At 32.5% G+C, this 17,411-nt stretch overlaps 2 protein-coding genes across 4 annotated transcripts in view; one reads left to right on the forward strand and one right to left on the reverse strand.

Moving 5' to 3' along the window:
- Positions 1-5,781, forward strand: part of LOC145255850 (kynurenine 3-monooxygenase-like) — a 68,529-nt gene extending 62,748 nt beyond the window's left edge. For all 3 annotated transcript variants that reach the window (XM_080114601.1, XM_080114604.1, XM_080114603.1), the window contains 5 exons: positions 1,794-1,876; positions 2,161-2,262; positions 3,385-3,444; positions 4,782-4,900; positions 5,467-5,781. In XM_080114601.1, coding sequence (XP_079970727.1) covers positions 1,794-1,876; positions 2,161-2,262; positions 3,385-3,444; positions 4,782-4,898 — 362 coding nt within the window. In that variant the 3' untranslated portion in view covers positions 4,899-4,900; positions 5,467-5,781. The remainder of the gene's footprint in view (positions 1-1,793; positions 1,877-2,160; positions 2,263-3,384; positions 3,445-4,781; positions 4,901-5,466) is intronic.
- The window catches only part of LOC145255569 (rho guanine nucleotide exchange factor 10-like), a 96,076-nt gene continuing 84,390 nt past the window's right edge, over positions 5,726-17,411 (reverse strand). The window contains exons 15-20 of the mRNA XM_080114023.1: positions 14,666-14,787; positions 11,524-11,783; positions 10,188-10,345; positions 9,246-9,400; positions 8,832-9,003; positions 5,726-7,040 (exon numbers count right to left, since the gene is read on the reverse strand). Of these exons, the coding sequence (XP_079970149.1) occupies positions 6,103-7,040; positions 8,832-9,003; positions 9,246-9,400; positions 10,188-10,345; positions 11,524-11,783; positions 14,666-14,787 (1,805 nt within the window). The 3' untranslated portion in view covers positions 5,726-6,102. The remainder of the gene's footprint in view (positions 7,041-8,831; positions 9,004-9,245; positions 9,401-10,187; positions 10,346-11,523; positions 11,784-14,665; positions 14,788-17,411) is intronic.

Genomic DNA, 17,411 nt, shown 5'->3' on the forward strand with positions numbered 1-17,411 from the left:
TGGCCAGAGGTTGATGAGAATTCTTGAATTAATAGATGTAGAACAGTTGAGATAGCAAGGTGGGGTTCAAGGAAAAGATGGATAGAAGTGATAGAAATGAACCTGAGAGATAAGTACAGAGTGGAATGATAAAATTGTCGCCCTAGAAAAGATGACATGATTCCATTTCTGTTTGATGAAAAACAGATTTTCTTTTTTTGTTGTTGCAGACTATCTACTAGTTGGCCAGTTGTGTACAGATCCCAAGAGCGATAGGAGCCTTCTATCATGTCTGAAAGTGACACAATGTTCAATAAGTGAGATCGGAGATGCACCACTGTACAATTCATGCTGCTACCAATCCAAGTTATGACACCCTCAAAATGAAAATCCAAACTATTCAATACTTGACAGCTAACGCATTGGACGACCCACGGTTATGATCTTTGGTGTGGTTTCAAGTGAGAGCCATAGCATACCACCTCACATCTTCGAAGTTGGCATGAAAACAATCAATTTATGATTTTTAACTTTCAGTTCCTCCATCACCTTGAGGTACACCCAACTTTCACCAGGAATTATGACCTCTGTATTTGGATATGCTGAAGAGTGTGGTAATCCCTGGAGCAACTAAGTGGCCGCTGGCACATCCTGAGTGTAGCAGCAGGACTCTGCACCAGTGCATGTATTCAAAGAGACCTAGGCTTGGCTTCAGAAGGAGTGCTATTACTTTGTACCTTTCTCTTACTGACCCCACTCCTCCGCCGACCTGAACTCGCTGGATTATTTTGTTTAGTCATACATTGAGAACATCACCAACATGACCTCCCACAACATCAAAGCCAGTCTAACTGCTGTCATCTGTCGAGTATTCACCGAGTTCCCACCAGCGCTTGTGGAAAAGACATGCTCCCAGTTCCGGACCTATATCAAGGCAGTGATTGAGGCTGAAAGCGGCTACATTGAATTGATCTCAGCTCTACTACATAATCAAGTTACTTGAATTGATTTTTTTCCAATAAAAGGTTTTTTATAATAAAGCTGTAGTGTTTTCTTTGGGGTAACAATTTTATTGTTCTACCTGACCAGAGATAGGTTAGTTTGGAAGTCAATTCCTTAAAGCCATCTAATGCATGCTAGCATGCTAAACAGAATATGAGGAGGGGAAAAAGAAGAGGAGGATGGGGAAGGAAAGCAATAAAGTAAACGTTTTCATGCGTTTAAAATTGAATTTTTATATCATTTACATATTTCGACCATTTTCTTTTTGATAATTTGTTATTCTTAAATTATTGACTAAAAAAACAATTAAAATGGCAAAACATTAGAACAGAACAAATATTGGAAAAATAAATTCAAACACGGAATCAACAATTAACGAAAAAATTATTCAACATAAATGATAATATCTGCAATTTTCTAAAATTATTTAATGGATTACTACTGTGATTAAATGCCTGGTTGCCATTCGTAAACAAATAAAAATTGGTGCACACCGTTGATTTTATGCAGCATGTAGGGTTCAGAGACAGACAAAAAAAAAATTAAGAAAAAAAAGCAAAAAACAATGGCTGCTGCGTCTAATCATTCACTGGCAATCTTTCATGACTTCATATGTAAATGAGATGAAGCAAATTTGAATAAAATTGTTTTTTTTTTTGTTTTTTTTTCAGGCAAAATGTAAAATTTGGAGTAGCAAGCTTCAACAGCAGCACATCGAATTTGTAAAACTGAATTCAGATAAACATTTTTTTTTTTTTTAAAAACAATTTGAAGAAAAAAATTTGATTTTTTTGTTCTCATCATTTTTGCAGATGAAGCTCTCGACAAATACTCACAATACCGTCACGTCGACGCTGTTTCCATTTGTGATTTGGCCATGTATAATTATATCGAGGTGAGTCTTTAAATGAGATTTTGTTTTCATTTTTGATCACGTTTCTTATAACTAATTTTATCAGTGACCTCTCAGGTCACAAGCACCACCATTGTTTGTTCCACTTTGATTCCATCTTGCAAATCCATTAACTGTCATATTAAGAAATTCTTAAAATAAAATAATTCCTTTGTGTATTAATCAATGGCCTATAACTTTTGCCCATTTTTAATAGTTAAAAATTTTTTATGCCAAATGGAAAAACAAGCAAAAATATTTTTGTTCAAATGTTTTGTATATTTTAGATGCGTTCGTTGGTCAATTCGAAATTCTTTCTGATGAGAAAAGCCCTTGATAATCTTTTGAATCGAATCTTCCCAAATACATGGATTCCTCTCTACACTACGGTGAGTGTTTTTTTTTTCTTGTGCAACCTCTTTGAACCTCTATAAAAAATTGTTCCTTTTGGACAGTATCGCCCAAAATGTAATTGTAACTAAATCTTGTGTTATTTGTGCAACATTCCAATTGATGTAGCCTTCGACCTTCGTTAGGCATATTGGTTGCCATCTTGGAAAAGAAGAAAAGTTACTGGTTCCGTAGATAATTTCATATTCTTGCAATTGGTTTTGTTTTTTTTGTCATGGTTATGTATATACGAAAAAAAATTTGGTTGACAAAGGGAGGTAATTCTTTTAAAATTTGACAGGGGGATTATTTCTCTTTTACTTTTGAAATGTTAAGAAAGGGTTTGTACAATTTTTGTTTTTCTTTATAATTAGAGGATCCCATATACTCTTGAACTTTGTGCTCGGTCTGCTTAATATTTTTTTTTTTTTTTTTTTTATCAACCAAATTTTTTTTTTTCACACATACGAAACCACAACAACAAGAAAAAACTCCAAGAATACAAAACCATCTACGGAGCCAGTAAATTTTCCCCCCTTTTTTTATGTTAATTTCTTTAAAATTATAAAACATATCAAGTTAAAAAGATCCTTTAGAGTTACGTGAAAATCAAAATCAAATCTTGACATAAAAACTGACTTAGTAGTGCGTACTCTACCTATTCTATTTCTTTTGTCCAACAATCGCGTTTCTTTTTATGAACAAACAGATTCTAAAGATTCAGAAAAAAAGCAGAAATTTTTTAAATACATGTGTACATATTCATATTTCATATACGCAGTATATTTATATTTGCACAGTGGTTACCTGGGAAAGTCGGTCTGGTGGTATGTCCGTGTAATATAATATTTCGAGAAAGATCTCTTCATCAGATATTTATTTGACCTTGTACAACAACATGTTTGTCAAGGTCAAATAAATATCCGACGAAGAGATCTTTCTCGAAATATTATATTACACGGACATACCACCAGACCGACTTTCCCAGGAATTTTTTAGTTCTTAATTCAATCATAAAATTTTTCAAAACTTTTGAGCTATTGAAATTGACCAACAAATTTATTTTTATGAATAAAATTTTTTATACCTTTCTTTTTCATAAAAAAAAAAAACAAAAACAGGTGAGCTTTTCTCAGCTGCGTTATCACAAATGCATCGAAAATAAAAAATGGCAAGACCAGGTGAGTGAGAGAAATATTTACAAATTTGACAAATAAAAAAAGGGTCCACATTTAATAAAATGAATTGATTTTTCCAGAATTATATATTTGCAATACTTGTGCTTTGAAGTATAACTAAAGTTATAAATCTATGACGTCATGCCTAAGTTATAATTATTTTATTTCTCTACTGTCTATTCAATCCACTTTTTCTCGGTAACTACTGGACCAATTAAACTTAAATTTTGTATGGACCTTTATTATGATAAGGTGCAGCAAACCAAGTATTATGGTATCTGGGCAACACATAGCGATTAGTAGGGGTTAGTCATCACAATATCATATTTACTTTAGAAGTTTTCTTAGAAACTACTGGTCTGATATGGTTGAAATCTTGTATGGACCTTATTCAGCCAAAACAAGATACATTACAACTAAGCATGCACAGGAGATACTGTGATTAGGTCCAGATTTATAGGGAGCATCTAGGTGGGGGATGATGATACTGCAGGATGTTTGTGCAAATTACATTTAAATTTCTCGGGAAGAAAGGAGGGATATAAAAAACAAGTGGTCCGGTTATTTCAGTGCAGTTTTGATTTAAATATAATCTATATCTATTATTTTATTATTATTATTTAGTTTTTTTTGATGGCACAAAATATATGTTAAAATATTTGTTCTGGGATTATGTTATATTTGGAAAAAAGTCAATGTTAATTTCTTATTAATATTATAATTAATAATTATAATATTATCATAATTACATTATTAGTATTTTTATCATAAGATTATTATCATCATTATAATATTATTATTGTTACCATTATCATTATATTTTTATTATCAATATTACTAACAATATTAATCCAATTAATTATATACTCTATTTCCATAATGAGACATTTTCTTTCTGTTTTTCATTAAATTTTGTTTCCATATTGATTGATACGTTTTTCCATTCTTTAAACTTTCCAGTTTGAGATGTTTTCTTATGTAATTCACCGATTGATATGTCATAGTCTCTGATAAATTCTAGAATTATTTTAAGATTTTCAAGCATTATTTAATGATAATAAAAAATAAAAACAAAATTGTTGTGGTGTGTCCACCCTACGGATAACAATAAAATCTTGCACTTACTATAAAGACCTAGAGAATATAACTCTCTGTGTTAACACTCAGGTTTTATGCTCAAGTTTTGCACTCATGGCAATCGAACTGATGTATATCCACACTCTTCATTTGTTGTTGCTTTTCTGTTTAATTGTTGTTTTTATTAATTACCAAGTTGTGTTTTTCTTCCAGAACAGAAAATAATTTTTTCTAAAAATCCAATAAAACTTTTGTTGTTGCAGCTGTTGAACACAATTTTAAAGACTATCGGTGCCATGTCAGTGGTCGGCCTCGGATACTTGGTTTGGACCCAGCGAACAAATTTGATCGTACTGCTCCAAGAGCAGGGTTTTATGTGAAAGTAAGTCTTTGTCTTTTTCTTCCAATCTGACAATTTTAATGTACGCTGCACTGTGTAAGGTTCCTGGCATTCCGATACAAAATCTACATAAGAACACTCCCAAACACAAAGTATATTCGTATGAAATTTCAAAAAAATTGGCCCAGTTGTTTTGGAGCTTATAGAGAACTTACAAACACAAAGTTCCTTTTATATAAGAATAGAGATATATCTTTGGTTTCTTTAGGAATTCAAAAATTTTTTCTAGGTTGACCTTGAAAAATATCTACATTTAATTATTTTCGCGTTTGTTCAAAGTCTACAGCAGCTTGTCAGTATATGCTGTATCGTGTAGGGTTCCTGGCATTCTGATACAAAATGGTACTTTTTCTCCTTCCAGTAGATTTGAGTGAGTGGCATGAGTATGTCGTATTGGGAGCCTAGTTATTACCTTTTCTTTTCTTGACATTTTTTTTGCTTCTTATTGTGACGAGAGTATTTAACCAACAATTTCAACAAATTACTCCTCCCCCAATTAACACATGGCTTTTTTTTGTTGTTAAATTTCTTTTCTTTTCTTATTTTAGATGTGAGCATATGGAGTATGCAGTAAACAATAAACGCATTTATTACAAAATTTGGAACCAAAATTTGAAATTCGAGACAGATTTTAATATTTTGCACATTCTCATGTGGAACTCTTAAGTAAATAATCAATGAAATATGATTGGAATATTTTCAAAGAATCAAAATGAAAAAAAAAAAAAAAAAAGTTCCTGTATCTTTTTTCTCCTGGAAATGAAAATCAGAAATTTAAAAAAAACAAAAACAAAAAACAAAAAAACATAAATCTTCAATATTTCATTCCAATATTTTACAGATTAATAAATGATTTTTTTTCATTTTGTGAATTTTTTTTTCTTTACATTTTCTTCCGTCAATATTTTACATTTAACAAAAAAAATCTGCATTAATTTCTGCAGAAATGTTTGGATTAATGGATCTCTTGTTCTTTTTGAAATTATGAATCCATAATTGGATCCATTTTATAATGTTCGATTCATGCAGAAAGAAAAATGATTTCCGTTTGCTTTTATCTGCCACCTCCAAATACTGTCAAATCTTCCATTGGTCAGATTAGGACCAAGATAATCCATCAAACATAATCCATAAAATGGATAATCCAATGAAGTAAATCTATGAAATGGATTAACCCAAAATCTTCACTGTTTATAGATCCAAAAGAGCAAGCTGGCATCATTGTCTTTGTTGTCGGAATTGGACACATGTTTGTCGTTCCAACACCGATAGCCATTGCCTCCACTTACAATGATTGTGGAATTGTTGTTATTGGCATTGCTCGGATAACTGAATGATGGATTGGAGGTCATCGACATGTTTTGTTTCGTTTTGCATTTCACAAGGTTTTTGTTATTTACAATTTCTGGACTTGACTTTTCAGTTTTAGATTCGACATGTGAATCCAAATTGTTGTTGATGATGTTTGCCATACTACTGCACGGAATAGTAGTGTGGCCGCTAGCAATGATTGTTGGTGATGATACGTGAGTGACCATTGTTCCCAATGATGGCGTTAAAGAACCATCATGCCTCGAAGATTTTTTCATGAGAGACTGCGTCCGCGATAAGGGTTGATCCATTCCGTGCATCAAACTGCCGTACAGCGATTGTACATTGTCATTTTCATCGAGGTCGAGCAAATTTGGGGCCGAGCGGTAGCGTTGTGCAAGTTTCTCATTCAGTTCTTTGTGTAATTGGTCGAATAAGGGAACGTGAGATGAACAAATCTCAAGCTTTTCATTGGGATGGAATGTTTCAGTACCCTCAGTTTCCTTCTCAGCTGATTGCAAGTCTCGTATCGATTCAACCTTCAAAAACACATCTTCATCATCCTCTGATTTCTGTGGCTCCACTGAAGATTGCAGATGGCCCTTGGTTCGGAAAGCACTGGTAAAAGGTAGCAAGAATTTTATGGCTCCTGCGTGTCCATGGTAGGAAACGTAAGGACGGCCACTGACTGTTGGCACCCCATCACGTAAACGAGGCAAAGGGAATGAAAGGAGAAGGCCAACATTAGTTCCGATCCAAAGCATACCTCGACTTGCGAGGAGACAAGTCACTGAGCATTCTTTTACACAGTCTGAAAAAAAAACAAAACAAAAGAAATTTTTTTTAAATCAATTGAAACATTGAAGAAATTATATACATATATATATATATATATATATATATATACACACACACACATATATATATTTTAATGTTTTTTTACTCCAAACAAGGCACAGTGCCACTTTGATGTAAGGAGCTACTATTTGGGACCAAATTTAAAGGAATACTATGTAGGGAGTTGAGCAGCAAGATGTCTGTTTACATTACACTTAAACTTGTGCATTTCAGCAGTCAGAGAAGCAGGGACCAGGAAGGGAATTCCAAAGTCTAGCAGCTTAAAGGAAGAAACTATTTGAGTAGAAGGTTTTCTGGTATCTGGGGATCTCTACTGTGTAAGGGTGGAATTTTGCTGCTTGTTGGATTTGTCGGGGGTATTTACGTCGAGGGGTACAAGTGCTTTGAGTTTGTCAGAACACATTGTATTAAAATACTTGTTAAATAGGCAGAGGGATGCAGCATTAAGTGTGGGACCTATTTAGATGTGAGACTTTTTTGGGGACCCTTTCTAAAAGTGAAAGACTAGTGGTAGATGCACCGTGGATTATTATTACATTTGGCAATTTTTTTTTTGCAAAATAAATTTGATTCAATATTAATTTGAGCAGAATTCCTAAAATTGCTGTCCGCACTATTTCAAAACCACTTATTGTATTAGTTGACCACTCTGTTGATGCTGAACTTCTTTCTGCCCAACAGTATGGATTTAGGATATTTGCAGTAGAACAGACTTTCCTATCATCTCCAAACACATATACAATACACAGCCTTCTTGTGAAAATTAATTCATATCGTATTACTGGACAAATATTTAATAGAATCAGATTCTTTTTATCCAAAAGACAGGAAATAAATGCAGATGTATCCCGGGGTTGGGTCCGTGTACTGTTATCATACTTGATTTTCATAAACAACCTCCATGATGCAATTGTGTCAGAGATGGGTATATTTGCTGACACCATGCTCGATTTTCAACATATGGAAAAACGAATGTACAAATATTCAAGTCAATGGCTGAATCCTTAGAAAATGACCTTCAGAATGGAATAGAGGCGTTAGTTTTTGTCATTTTTTTTTTGCTTGCAGGTGTCACCATTATCCCACGCATACAGTGCATGGTATTCCCAGTCATTTATCTAGTACTGCATTATATATACCTCTCCTCTTAGGGGAGGATTAATGTTTCACAATCAATGAAAATATATGAATGTTTAGAATTGAGCTTACTGGTTGTTTGTTCTTTACTATATTCTTGCCTGACTGAGGAAATACTGCCTACATGTTCATTCATGGAATTAAGAACAAACAACAGTTGAAGGCAAGAAGATGTTTTTTCTGCTGGGATCGTCTATTCTTGATCGCTGACCAGTGAAATGGGGACAGGTGGAGACTAGAAAATGGTCGATAATTACTGCTTAATCATCTGGACATCTCTAAAATCCCAAATTTCTAAGTAAACTTATGACTTCTCTATCCTCTCTCTCTCTCTCTCTTTGGGCCATGTGACGTTACATTTAATTCTAGCACACAGGATGTCAAGCTGACATTTGAGTACATTAAAACGAGCCCGACTGAACCCTATTTCCTGTTATTCTCAGCTAAAAAAGTTATACTCGCCCAGTAATGGCCAGGCTCAAGATTGCTTAACTTTGATTATCTAATAAGAACAAGTGTGTCAATATGATTGTTCCATATATACTCGTACCCCTCACCATCACCAAAATTGAAATTTGCATATAAAAGTGACGCAAGTACAACACACCTGCTTGACTGACTCTGGTCCCAGCTGAAGAGACATTTATTTCTTGCAGAAGTTCTAAATTTTCAATATGATACAAATGGATGATGGAACTGTTCTTGTAAGAAACCCAAAGACCAACTCCTGTCGGCACGATATGCTCCACTTCACCGGAACCTGACAGTTTATGAAAACTCTACAAAAGAGAAAAAAAATTCTTGCTTAATTTTTTTTTTTTTTTTAATCAAAATAAAAAAAATCCGAAAATTTTCATTGGAATTTTAATTTTGTAGTTTAATTGGAAAATCTCTAGAGTAAAAAATATTTTATTGTTTCTCATGTGTGTGTTCCTAGCCCCTATGTGACTTGCAAATTATTAACTATATAAAATGGAAGGAAATATTGAAAAAAAAAACTATGGAATGTAAGTTTTTTTACCTGACATAATCCTGTATCTTGATTTATAACAAAAATGGTGTTCGAAGAAGCAGCCAATATACAACCATCGGATGGTGACTCCAACAAACACGTCACAGGTTTTTCATCCAGTTTCACAATTTCAGGATTAGCAATATCCCAACTTCTTTCTTCATCTGAGAAGAACATGAAGGGAGAAATATTTTAGATTTCAGCAAAATTAAAACAAAGATATTTTGAATGAATAAAAAAAATCTTGATTTCAAGATAATGTAAAAGTATGTAAACAGCAGACATAATTATTATGTAAAGAAAAACATTTTAGATCTCAAACACAATCAAAATGCAAGTATTATAGAGAATGCATGGGTTATGTTAATTAATAATATTAATAATATTAATAATATTTACGAACTATTCTACCAAGTGAAAGAATTTATTTTTGATTAGAATTGAAAATTTGTGAGATTCTGTGAAATTGGTAAGGAAATTGTTTTTTTTTTATATTGAACTCAATCATGAAATTTCTTATAGAGAAAAAGAATTAAAAAAAAATGAGAAATCTTTTTTTTTTTAATTAAAAAAACAAATGAGAAATCTTTTTTTTTAAAATAAAACAAATGATTCGCAAATTATTTTTTTTTAAATTACAAAAAAATTAGCAAAAAATTAGAAATTTTTTTTTTAATTAAAAAAAAAAAATCCGCAGACTTTTTTTTAATTAGAAAAGAATTTGAAAAAAAAAAAAAAGAGAAATTTTTTCTTTTTTAAATAAAAAAAAATGATTCGAAAATTTTTTTTTATTAAATAAGAAAAGAATTAGAAAAAAATTAGAAATTTTCTATTAATTAAAAAACAATTAGAAATTTAAAAAAAAAAAAATTCGCAGATTTTTTTTTTTTTTTTTTTAATTAGAAAAGAATTTGAAAAAAAAAAAAAGATCTGAATTCAAAGAATGCTTACCTTTTTGTCTTTTAAAAATAAGAACAAGACCAGAATCCAAAGCTGCAAATATTTTATCGTCTGAGTATCTGAGACATTGCGCCACGGCTGAAAGAGGGAATACTTTTAGTGCTTTCCGTTGGTTGCCTTTTGGGTTACACAATCCATAGACATACATCCTTCATAAAAAGAAAAGAGAAACGGAAACACTTCATCAGAATGAGAAAAAACAGTGCTGTGGAATTTCATCAAAGTCTGTTTCTAAAGAAATACAAAAGTTTTGAAGTAGTAGTAGTAGTAGTAGTAGTAGTAGTATAATTGGGAGGAGGGCATGCAAAGCAAAAGTACAATGGAATCCGAGTTATAGAATGTCAACATAATCTGATGCACAGGAGAGTCAAAAAGTAGAGACCCAGTCAAATAAGCAGGATTTCTAACAGTCACCCCTACACCGCCAATAACATCCGTGCTGACCGCTGTCTAGTCACCGATATCAAGTCTTACTGCATGCAAATAAGTCGTATTGTTTGATTTTTAATCCACAGCAAAACTAACAGAGTGTATATAATTTTGCCCGCATTTAGAAAAGCGCAACCAGAAATTCTATATACATTCAACAACACAATGTACCAATAAAATTATTATTATATAAGTAGGTTTAAACAATATTAGATCTATCGGGATGTATAAAGCTCAACACTTAAGAGTGGAAAATAACGTAATAAATTTTTAGATGAAATAAAGCCTAATGCTTCTCATCAAAAGATGAGAAAGGAGCTAGGTTACAGATGCAGCAAAGGCTACGTTAGGTTAGAAATGGAAAATAAAATAGAAGGAGGATAAAGGAAATTAGAAGATAAAGGATAAGACAAAATGCAGGGAGACACTGATGAGAAGCATTAGGCTTTGAAATGCCATGGCATAAAGAGCTTCTATAACCCCTGTTTCTATGATGCTTATTCCTTATTGAAGTTGCAAATAAATTCATATACATATATATATATATGTATATATATTAATATTAATATTTAAAACAGCCCTTTGCTCTTTATTAAAAAATGTTCATTTGTTTAAAAAAGTCAGTCATTTGTCATCAATAGTTTCCTTCCTACAAAATGATTCTGATTGGTCAATTATTTTGCTGAATCACTGAAGCATGTTGAGAATAATCAAATTTAATTAGCTTTAGTTTCTTTCAAGAAATACTTTAACTGGATCAGAATTATTTTCATAGAAATGCCATCTTTAAAATGGGAACTCTGTATTACACAATACAGAGTTATTTCCTTTGTTTGGAGCAAAAAAAAAAAAATGTATCAAGGATTGGATTAATTTTCATAAAAAAAAATGAATTTACTTTTGATCAACTGTTGCCATCCACACTGTGTCGACAGAAGAGAATGTTGTACCAAGGCAGCCAGTTCCGGGGACTTTTTCCACACATGTAATTTCCGTGGTTGTAGCTTGGAAAGATTCTGTTAGCGTCAAAATATTCTGACTTGTCTGCACGGAAATGATTGACACTTGACCCCCGACCTCTGGCACGGTGTTGCAAACCCACACATGAGGCACACCCATGTGTCCAGAGGGCAAGTAAACACCAACTGCACACTCAACCTAAACAAAAACGAAATATCTTTTTAATATCATTGAAATATTCAAAAAATTCCTCATTGGTCATGATTTGATTAACATGTACAAAAACATACACTGTTTCACAAATTAATTTTCATACTGAAAACAGACTTATTTTTTTATTCATTTATCTATTTTTTTTTTACAAGGAAGCCACCACTTATCAAGGCCCAGAGGCCACTCAGGGATAAGGGTTATTGCGTGTACAGTAATCAATGGGATAATATCGTAGTAATTGCTAGTAATGAAGATTTGATAACGTGTCTTACTTAAGGGGGTGATTCATCAGGAATTTGTTTATGTTGGACTTGAAGACATCCAAGTTGTAGTCAAGAGGAAAACAGGCAAACGGAAGATAATTCCACAGGCGTGCACTTCTAAGAAAGAAGCTTTGTTCATGGAATATATGTTTTGATTTAGGCGCAGATAAAGAGTAGGGAAAATTACTGAAAGTGGTTTCAGCTAGATGGGTGTTTTTCGTGAAAGATTGGCGAGGGGGGACCAGAGATTGGAGCTCAGACGAGCACTTCCCATGGAAATAACGATAAAACAACAACAGGCTCACAACGTCCCTTCTGTTGGAGAGAGGTTGCAGGGAAGAGAAAAGGGCATCCCCCACTAGGCTACAAAGTCTATTTTGTACTCTGTCAAGGCAGGATAGACTGTTTTTAGCAGCTCCTGCCCAGATATGGCAGCAGTACTCCATCCTTGGGTGTACTTATATAGATTCCAGCATGGTTACTATATATAATATTTACCCAAAAGAAATCTACATTTAAGAAGTAATCTCATTTGCATATTACATTAAAGAAAATATATTTTAATAATTAGTACATGTTTTTAATTGTTTGGTGTGATAGAACTGTTTTAATTGTTCTATTTATTTAATATATTTTTAATATATTTTTTATTTATTTTCAATTATTATTAGCCGACACTAATGCTTTAAAAAAGGCCGTAAGTGTATTTATTTAAGCTAGGAGATTTATTTCCCCTTTAAGCTATGAGAGTTTTTTCCCATTTGGTTTTCATAAATGGAGATGGATGTGCTTCCATAAATCCAACATGTGATCCATTTGCAGAAAAATCTTATGAGTTAGAATGTTTGGCATATCTTAAATAATATGTGACTAAAAGACTTCCCCCGGACAATAGTTTGTTTGTTTGTTTGTTAGTTTGTTTAACTAGCATATCGACCTTCTTTCGGTCATTTAATGCTGTATATAAAATCTAAATTTTTAGATATTTTCAGAGTCGATTTTTGCTGTGCATATACAGGCAATGTTTTGGTATTGTTTGTAATTTGATGGTAAAGATTTGCTCTTTATAGGAAATTTAGGGGTTTTTCTTTATCAAAGAGTTCTTTTAAGTTTATGGCCTTGTAGTAGTGTTTACGAATTTGTGTGAGGTCATAACAGTCAAGTAAAAAGTGTTTCACTGTATAAGGTTCATGACATGGTATAAATTGGGAGGTTCTTCACTTTTTAGTATGTGAGTGAGTTATGTATATGTGTGTCCTATCCGGATACGTGATATGACTATCTCTTCTTTACATGATTTTCTGGGATTTAGTACTCCCTTGAAAAAAAAAAGAGAAAGAGAGAGGGGAAGAGGTGAGTTATAGTGTAGACACGTTGGCCGGAAGTAAAAGATCAGCTGATTTGATTGCGTGTGAGTCATGTGATCAGGTTAGCTGAATCGTTGAGATTTGATTTGGACTCAGAAGACAATGGACGGCTTCCCGCTGTCTCCTCCTCTTCACTAAGGGGGGGGGGGGACGAACGCTGACGTGTGTAGAAGAAGAACCCACACAGGCCGATTTCACTTTCCACCTTCTGCAGGACATCTGGGAAAAGTGAAATAAACTATAGAACTAATTCCTAGTCTTGGAGTGATTGAATCTTCATCCAAAAACAGGTATCAAGTCTCCCTCCAGGACGAGAAATTCCAGATGGTCCAACATCGAAGAAGCAGAGGTAGGGTCTGAAAATACATGTCACTCACACACGATTCCCTTTATGATACAACATAAATATATAATATAACATGTCATCTCTTCTAATCTATTATTAGAGATGACGCAACAAACACTCAACCCTTTATTATAGAGCAACAATGTAACTATATATATATATATATATATATATACTCGGGTTTTTTTTATATTCAAAAGTAATGGACTAATGAATTCAACGAGGTTGTTAGATAGTGCTCAATAAAAAGAGCTGATAATACTTGTTTATTGTTATATAAACATGCTCACAGCCCGCTGCTACGTCGCTGCCTGATGATATCTGTTGTTTGATTGAAACAAGTGGCTATTTGTAGCAGCGGGATGTGAGCATGTTTATATAACAATAAACAACGTAACATATATATATATATATATATATATATAAACTTTTAGGGGGAATTTACAATTTTTTCTAATTGTTTTTCCTCTGATGAGAAGATTTTGCATTCTTTGAAACTCCACGGATTAAGGAGCACCTAGCTACCAGCTTTTGAGTATTCTACCGAATAATAAAAACTTTTTTGTCGATTTGTACTTTACATCTGTTATTATATATATATATATATATATATATATATATATATATATATATATATATATATAAAGATACATATATATATACGTATATATTTAAAGGTGGCACTTAGTACTGCAGGATTCGATATACACATAACATAAAATATGAACTTATTACATGCTATGTATAATATTCACTTATAATATGTGTGCATGCGTGAAAGAGTCGAAAAGTATGTAATGAACAGCATATATGAAAGTATCAATAAACATTCACTTTTAATTTAGCAAAACAAAAATCTTGCAGCGTCCATCCTGATTGCAAACGACTTACCTGACTGCTGTGAGTGGAAACGTCGATGGGCAGGGAACTGACAAAATAGGCGGGCACATTCTCTTTTAGTCGATCCGTGTTATGCAAAGGTGGAATGTCCCAACCGGGTTGATTTTGTGGACCTGAAATAGATTTTCAATAAAGGATTTTATTCATTTTCTAATCACCTGCAACGGAACATTTGGATTTAAAAGTTTGTCAAAAGTTAACATTTTTTTTTTTTCTTTTTTACTTATTCGATCTATAATCACTGGCGAGTGTCTGATCGACACAGATCACAAAAAAAAAAAAACGGATCAGAACTGTATGCCATAAGCCAGCCTCATCCAATTCTGAACAAAATCTTCTTACAGCAAATCCCACCAACATATTGATTGCAGCTATTTAGTCCCCGTTCATATCGATCAGTTCTCTGTCATTTAAGCAAGATGTTCAACTCATCCAAATATTAATTTTACGTGCAATTTTCACCATCTTTTGATAATTAATCGAATGAGACTTTAATATCAATCAGTAGCCACGATCATTGGGGTGATATAAGTACAAGGGGAATAACTCGAGCATATAAAATAATTTATGATCAAAGGGAGATAATTCTAGCTATTTCTTTTATTACACTTGTATTCTATCATTCTAACACTACCGTGTTTCGTATATGGATAAGTGTTAGTTAAGATACGGACAAAAATGGCCGAAAAAAATAGGGGACGTAGTTTTGAAAGCTGGTTTATGATATTTTTTTTTGTAGTTCTCCGATTACTTTTTGATTTAATTTGAAAGATTAAAGGCTAAAATTAATTTCCAAAAGAAAAAAAATATGTGTACACGTGAAAAAAAAAAGTTATGAAAAATGTTTTCACAGCAAGCTAACTAATCCAGCTAAATTTTGAAGTTAAATAAATTCATGGTAAAATCGTTTGAAAGATAAATATTAGTTTTCTGGGTCTATTTTAAAGATAATTAGTAATATCCTAAGATATTGAATTAAATAAAAAAACAAAAAAAAAAAACCCACCTGGTTTGTACAAAAAATAAATTATTTCTCAAAAGCGAGAGATTCTTGCTTTTTTCAACCAAAGGAAAACAAAGTCCTTGTCTAATGGATTATATGGAAGCCCAAAATTACAGACAGTCAAAAGGCGTTCTGAAAATGATGTTAGGTAGTTTAAAGTGAGGTAGGGGGTGCTGTTTTTCTTTTTTCTCCCAGCCGTGCCTCCGTACATTCCTATTGTGAACACTTGTCTAATTTTTACCATTTTTTACTTTAATTATTTTTCTATGTTCTTGCTTTTAAATTTAAAAAAAAGTTTTATTTTTCAAGATTATATAAAAATTACGTTACTCCGAAAGTTGCATATAAAAATTATGTGAAACCTGTAATTAAAAAAAAAAAAGTAGAAAATTTTTTTGCAATTATAATTTTTTTGTGTGAAAATATTAAATAAACAATATTTAATTCAATGATAATATCAGTAGTTCGAGAAATTAATTTTTTTTCCAAGTTATATTGAATTCATTAATACGGACTTTAGAGTCTTTTTTCGCAATGTTCCTGCAAAAATTAATATTTATTTTAATTGTTACAATTTAAGATACTTTATTTTCATAAAAAAAGCAAAAATAAATTTATGCATTTTTTTTTACTACTGAAAACCATAACTTTAGTAAAGGTGTTTTTTGTTCAAACAAAATAATACATTTCCACTAAGATTCAAATAAAAATAATGTATCTATTATATTCCACAATCATTATTTGATAAATATAGAAAATTTCATTAAAATTAGTTAATTTCCTGATTTTTTGTGAATTTTTAAATAAAGGGAGGGGTCAAAATGTTTATACATTTTGAGCATCGGCATTCATTTTGCACGTACCTAGTGTAAGTTTTACTTATTTAGAACTACTTTAAAGCTTCACCGCTCCCTCATTTTATGACCAAATTTCAAACAATTTTTACAGGTAATAGGTCACCTTCTCAGCTATATTTTGAAATTAAAATTTTCAATTTTCGTTCATTAAAACAAAAGTTATAATAAAATTACTAGTGTTCAAAAGTCTTTAGAATTAGTAAGGAACATGAGAGACGATTTCTTCTGAATGGCTGGTGGTTACCATAGCAAATTTTTTGTTTTTGAACATGAGAGACGATTTCTTCTTTTTTTTTTTTTTACACGATGGTCACCACTTATCAAGGCCCGGAAGCCACTCGGGGATAAGGGTTATTGCAAGTACAGTACGTTAGTGTGGAGATTTAATGAAGTGTTTACTTAAGAGGGCGGTTCATTAGGAATTTGTTAACGTTGGACTTGAAGACATCCAAGTTGTAGTCAGGTGGGAAGCAGGCAGACGGAACAGAGTTCCACAGGCGTGCAGTTCTAAGAAAGAAGCTTTGTTCATGGAATCCACATTTTGATTTAGGCACAGATAAAGAGTGGGGGAAATTTTTCACAGTGGATTCAGCTAGACGGGTGTTTGTCGTGAAAGATTGGCGAGGGGGGGGCCAGAGGTTGGAGTTCAGACGAGCACCTGCCATTGAAATAACGATAAAACAAGGATAGGCTGAATGACTAGTGGTTACCATAGCCACTTTTTTATTTTCGACACCTTTATAAATCATAGCAGGAATGTCACTCACATGATATCTTATTTGGGTTATATATAGAGAGTTAACAAAAGTGATGCTCTTTGCCGTGCTAGAGCTGATAATATTTCACTTATGACGTCACCCGTTAATTCTGTTTCTCT

This window comes from Euprymna scolopes, chromosome 31, assembly GCF_053919585.1.
Source record: "Euprymna scolopes isolate OS-2025 chromosome 31, ASM5391958v1, whole genome shotgun sequence".
Lineage (NCBI taxonomy): Eukaryota > Metazoa > Mollusca > Cephalopoda > Sepiida > Sepiolidae > Euprymna > Euprymna scolopes.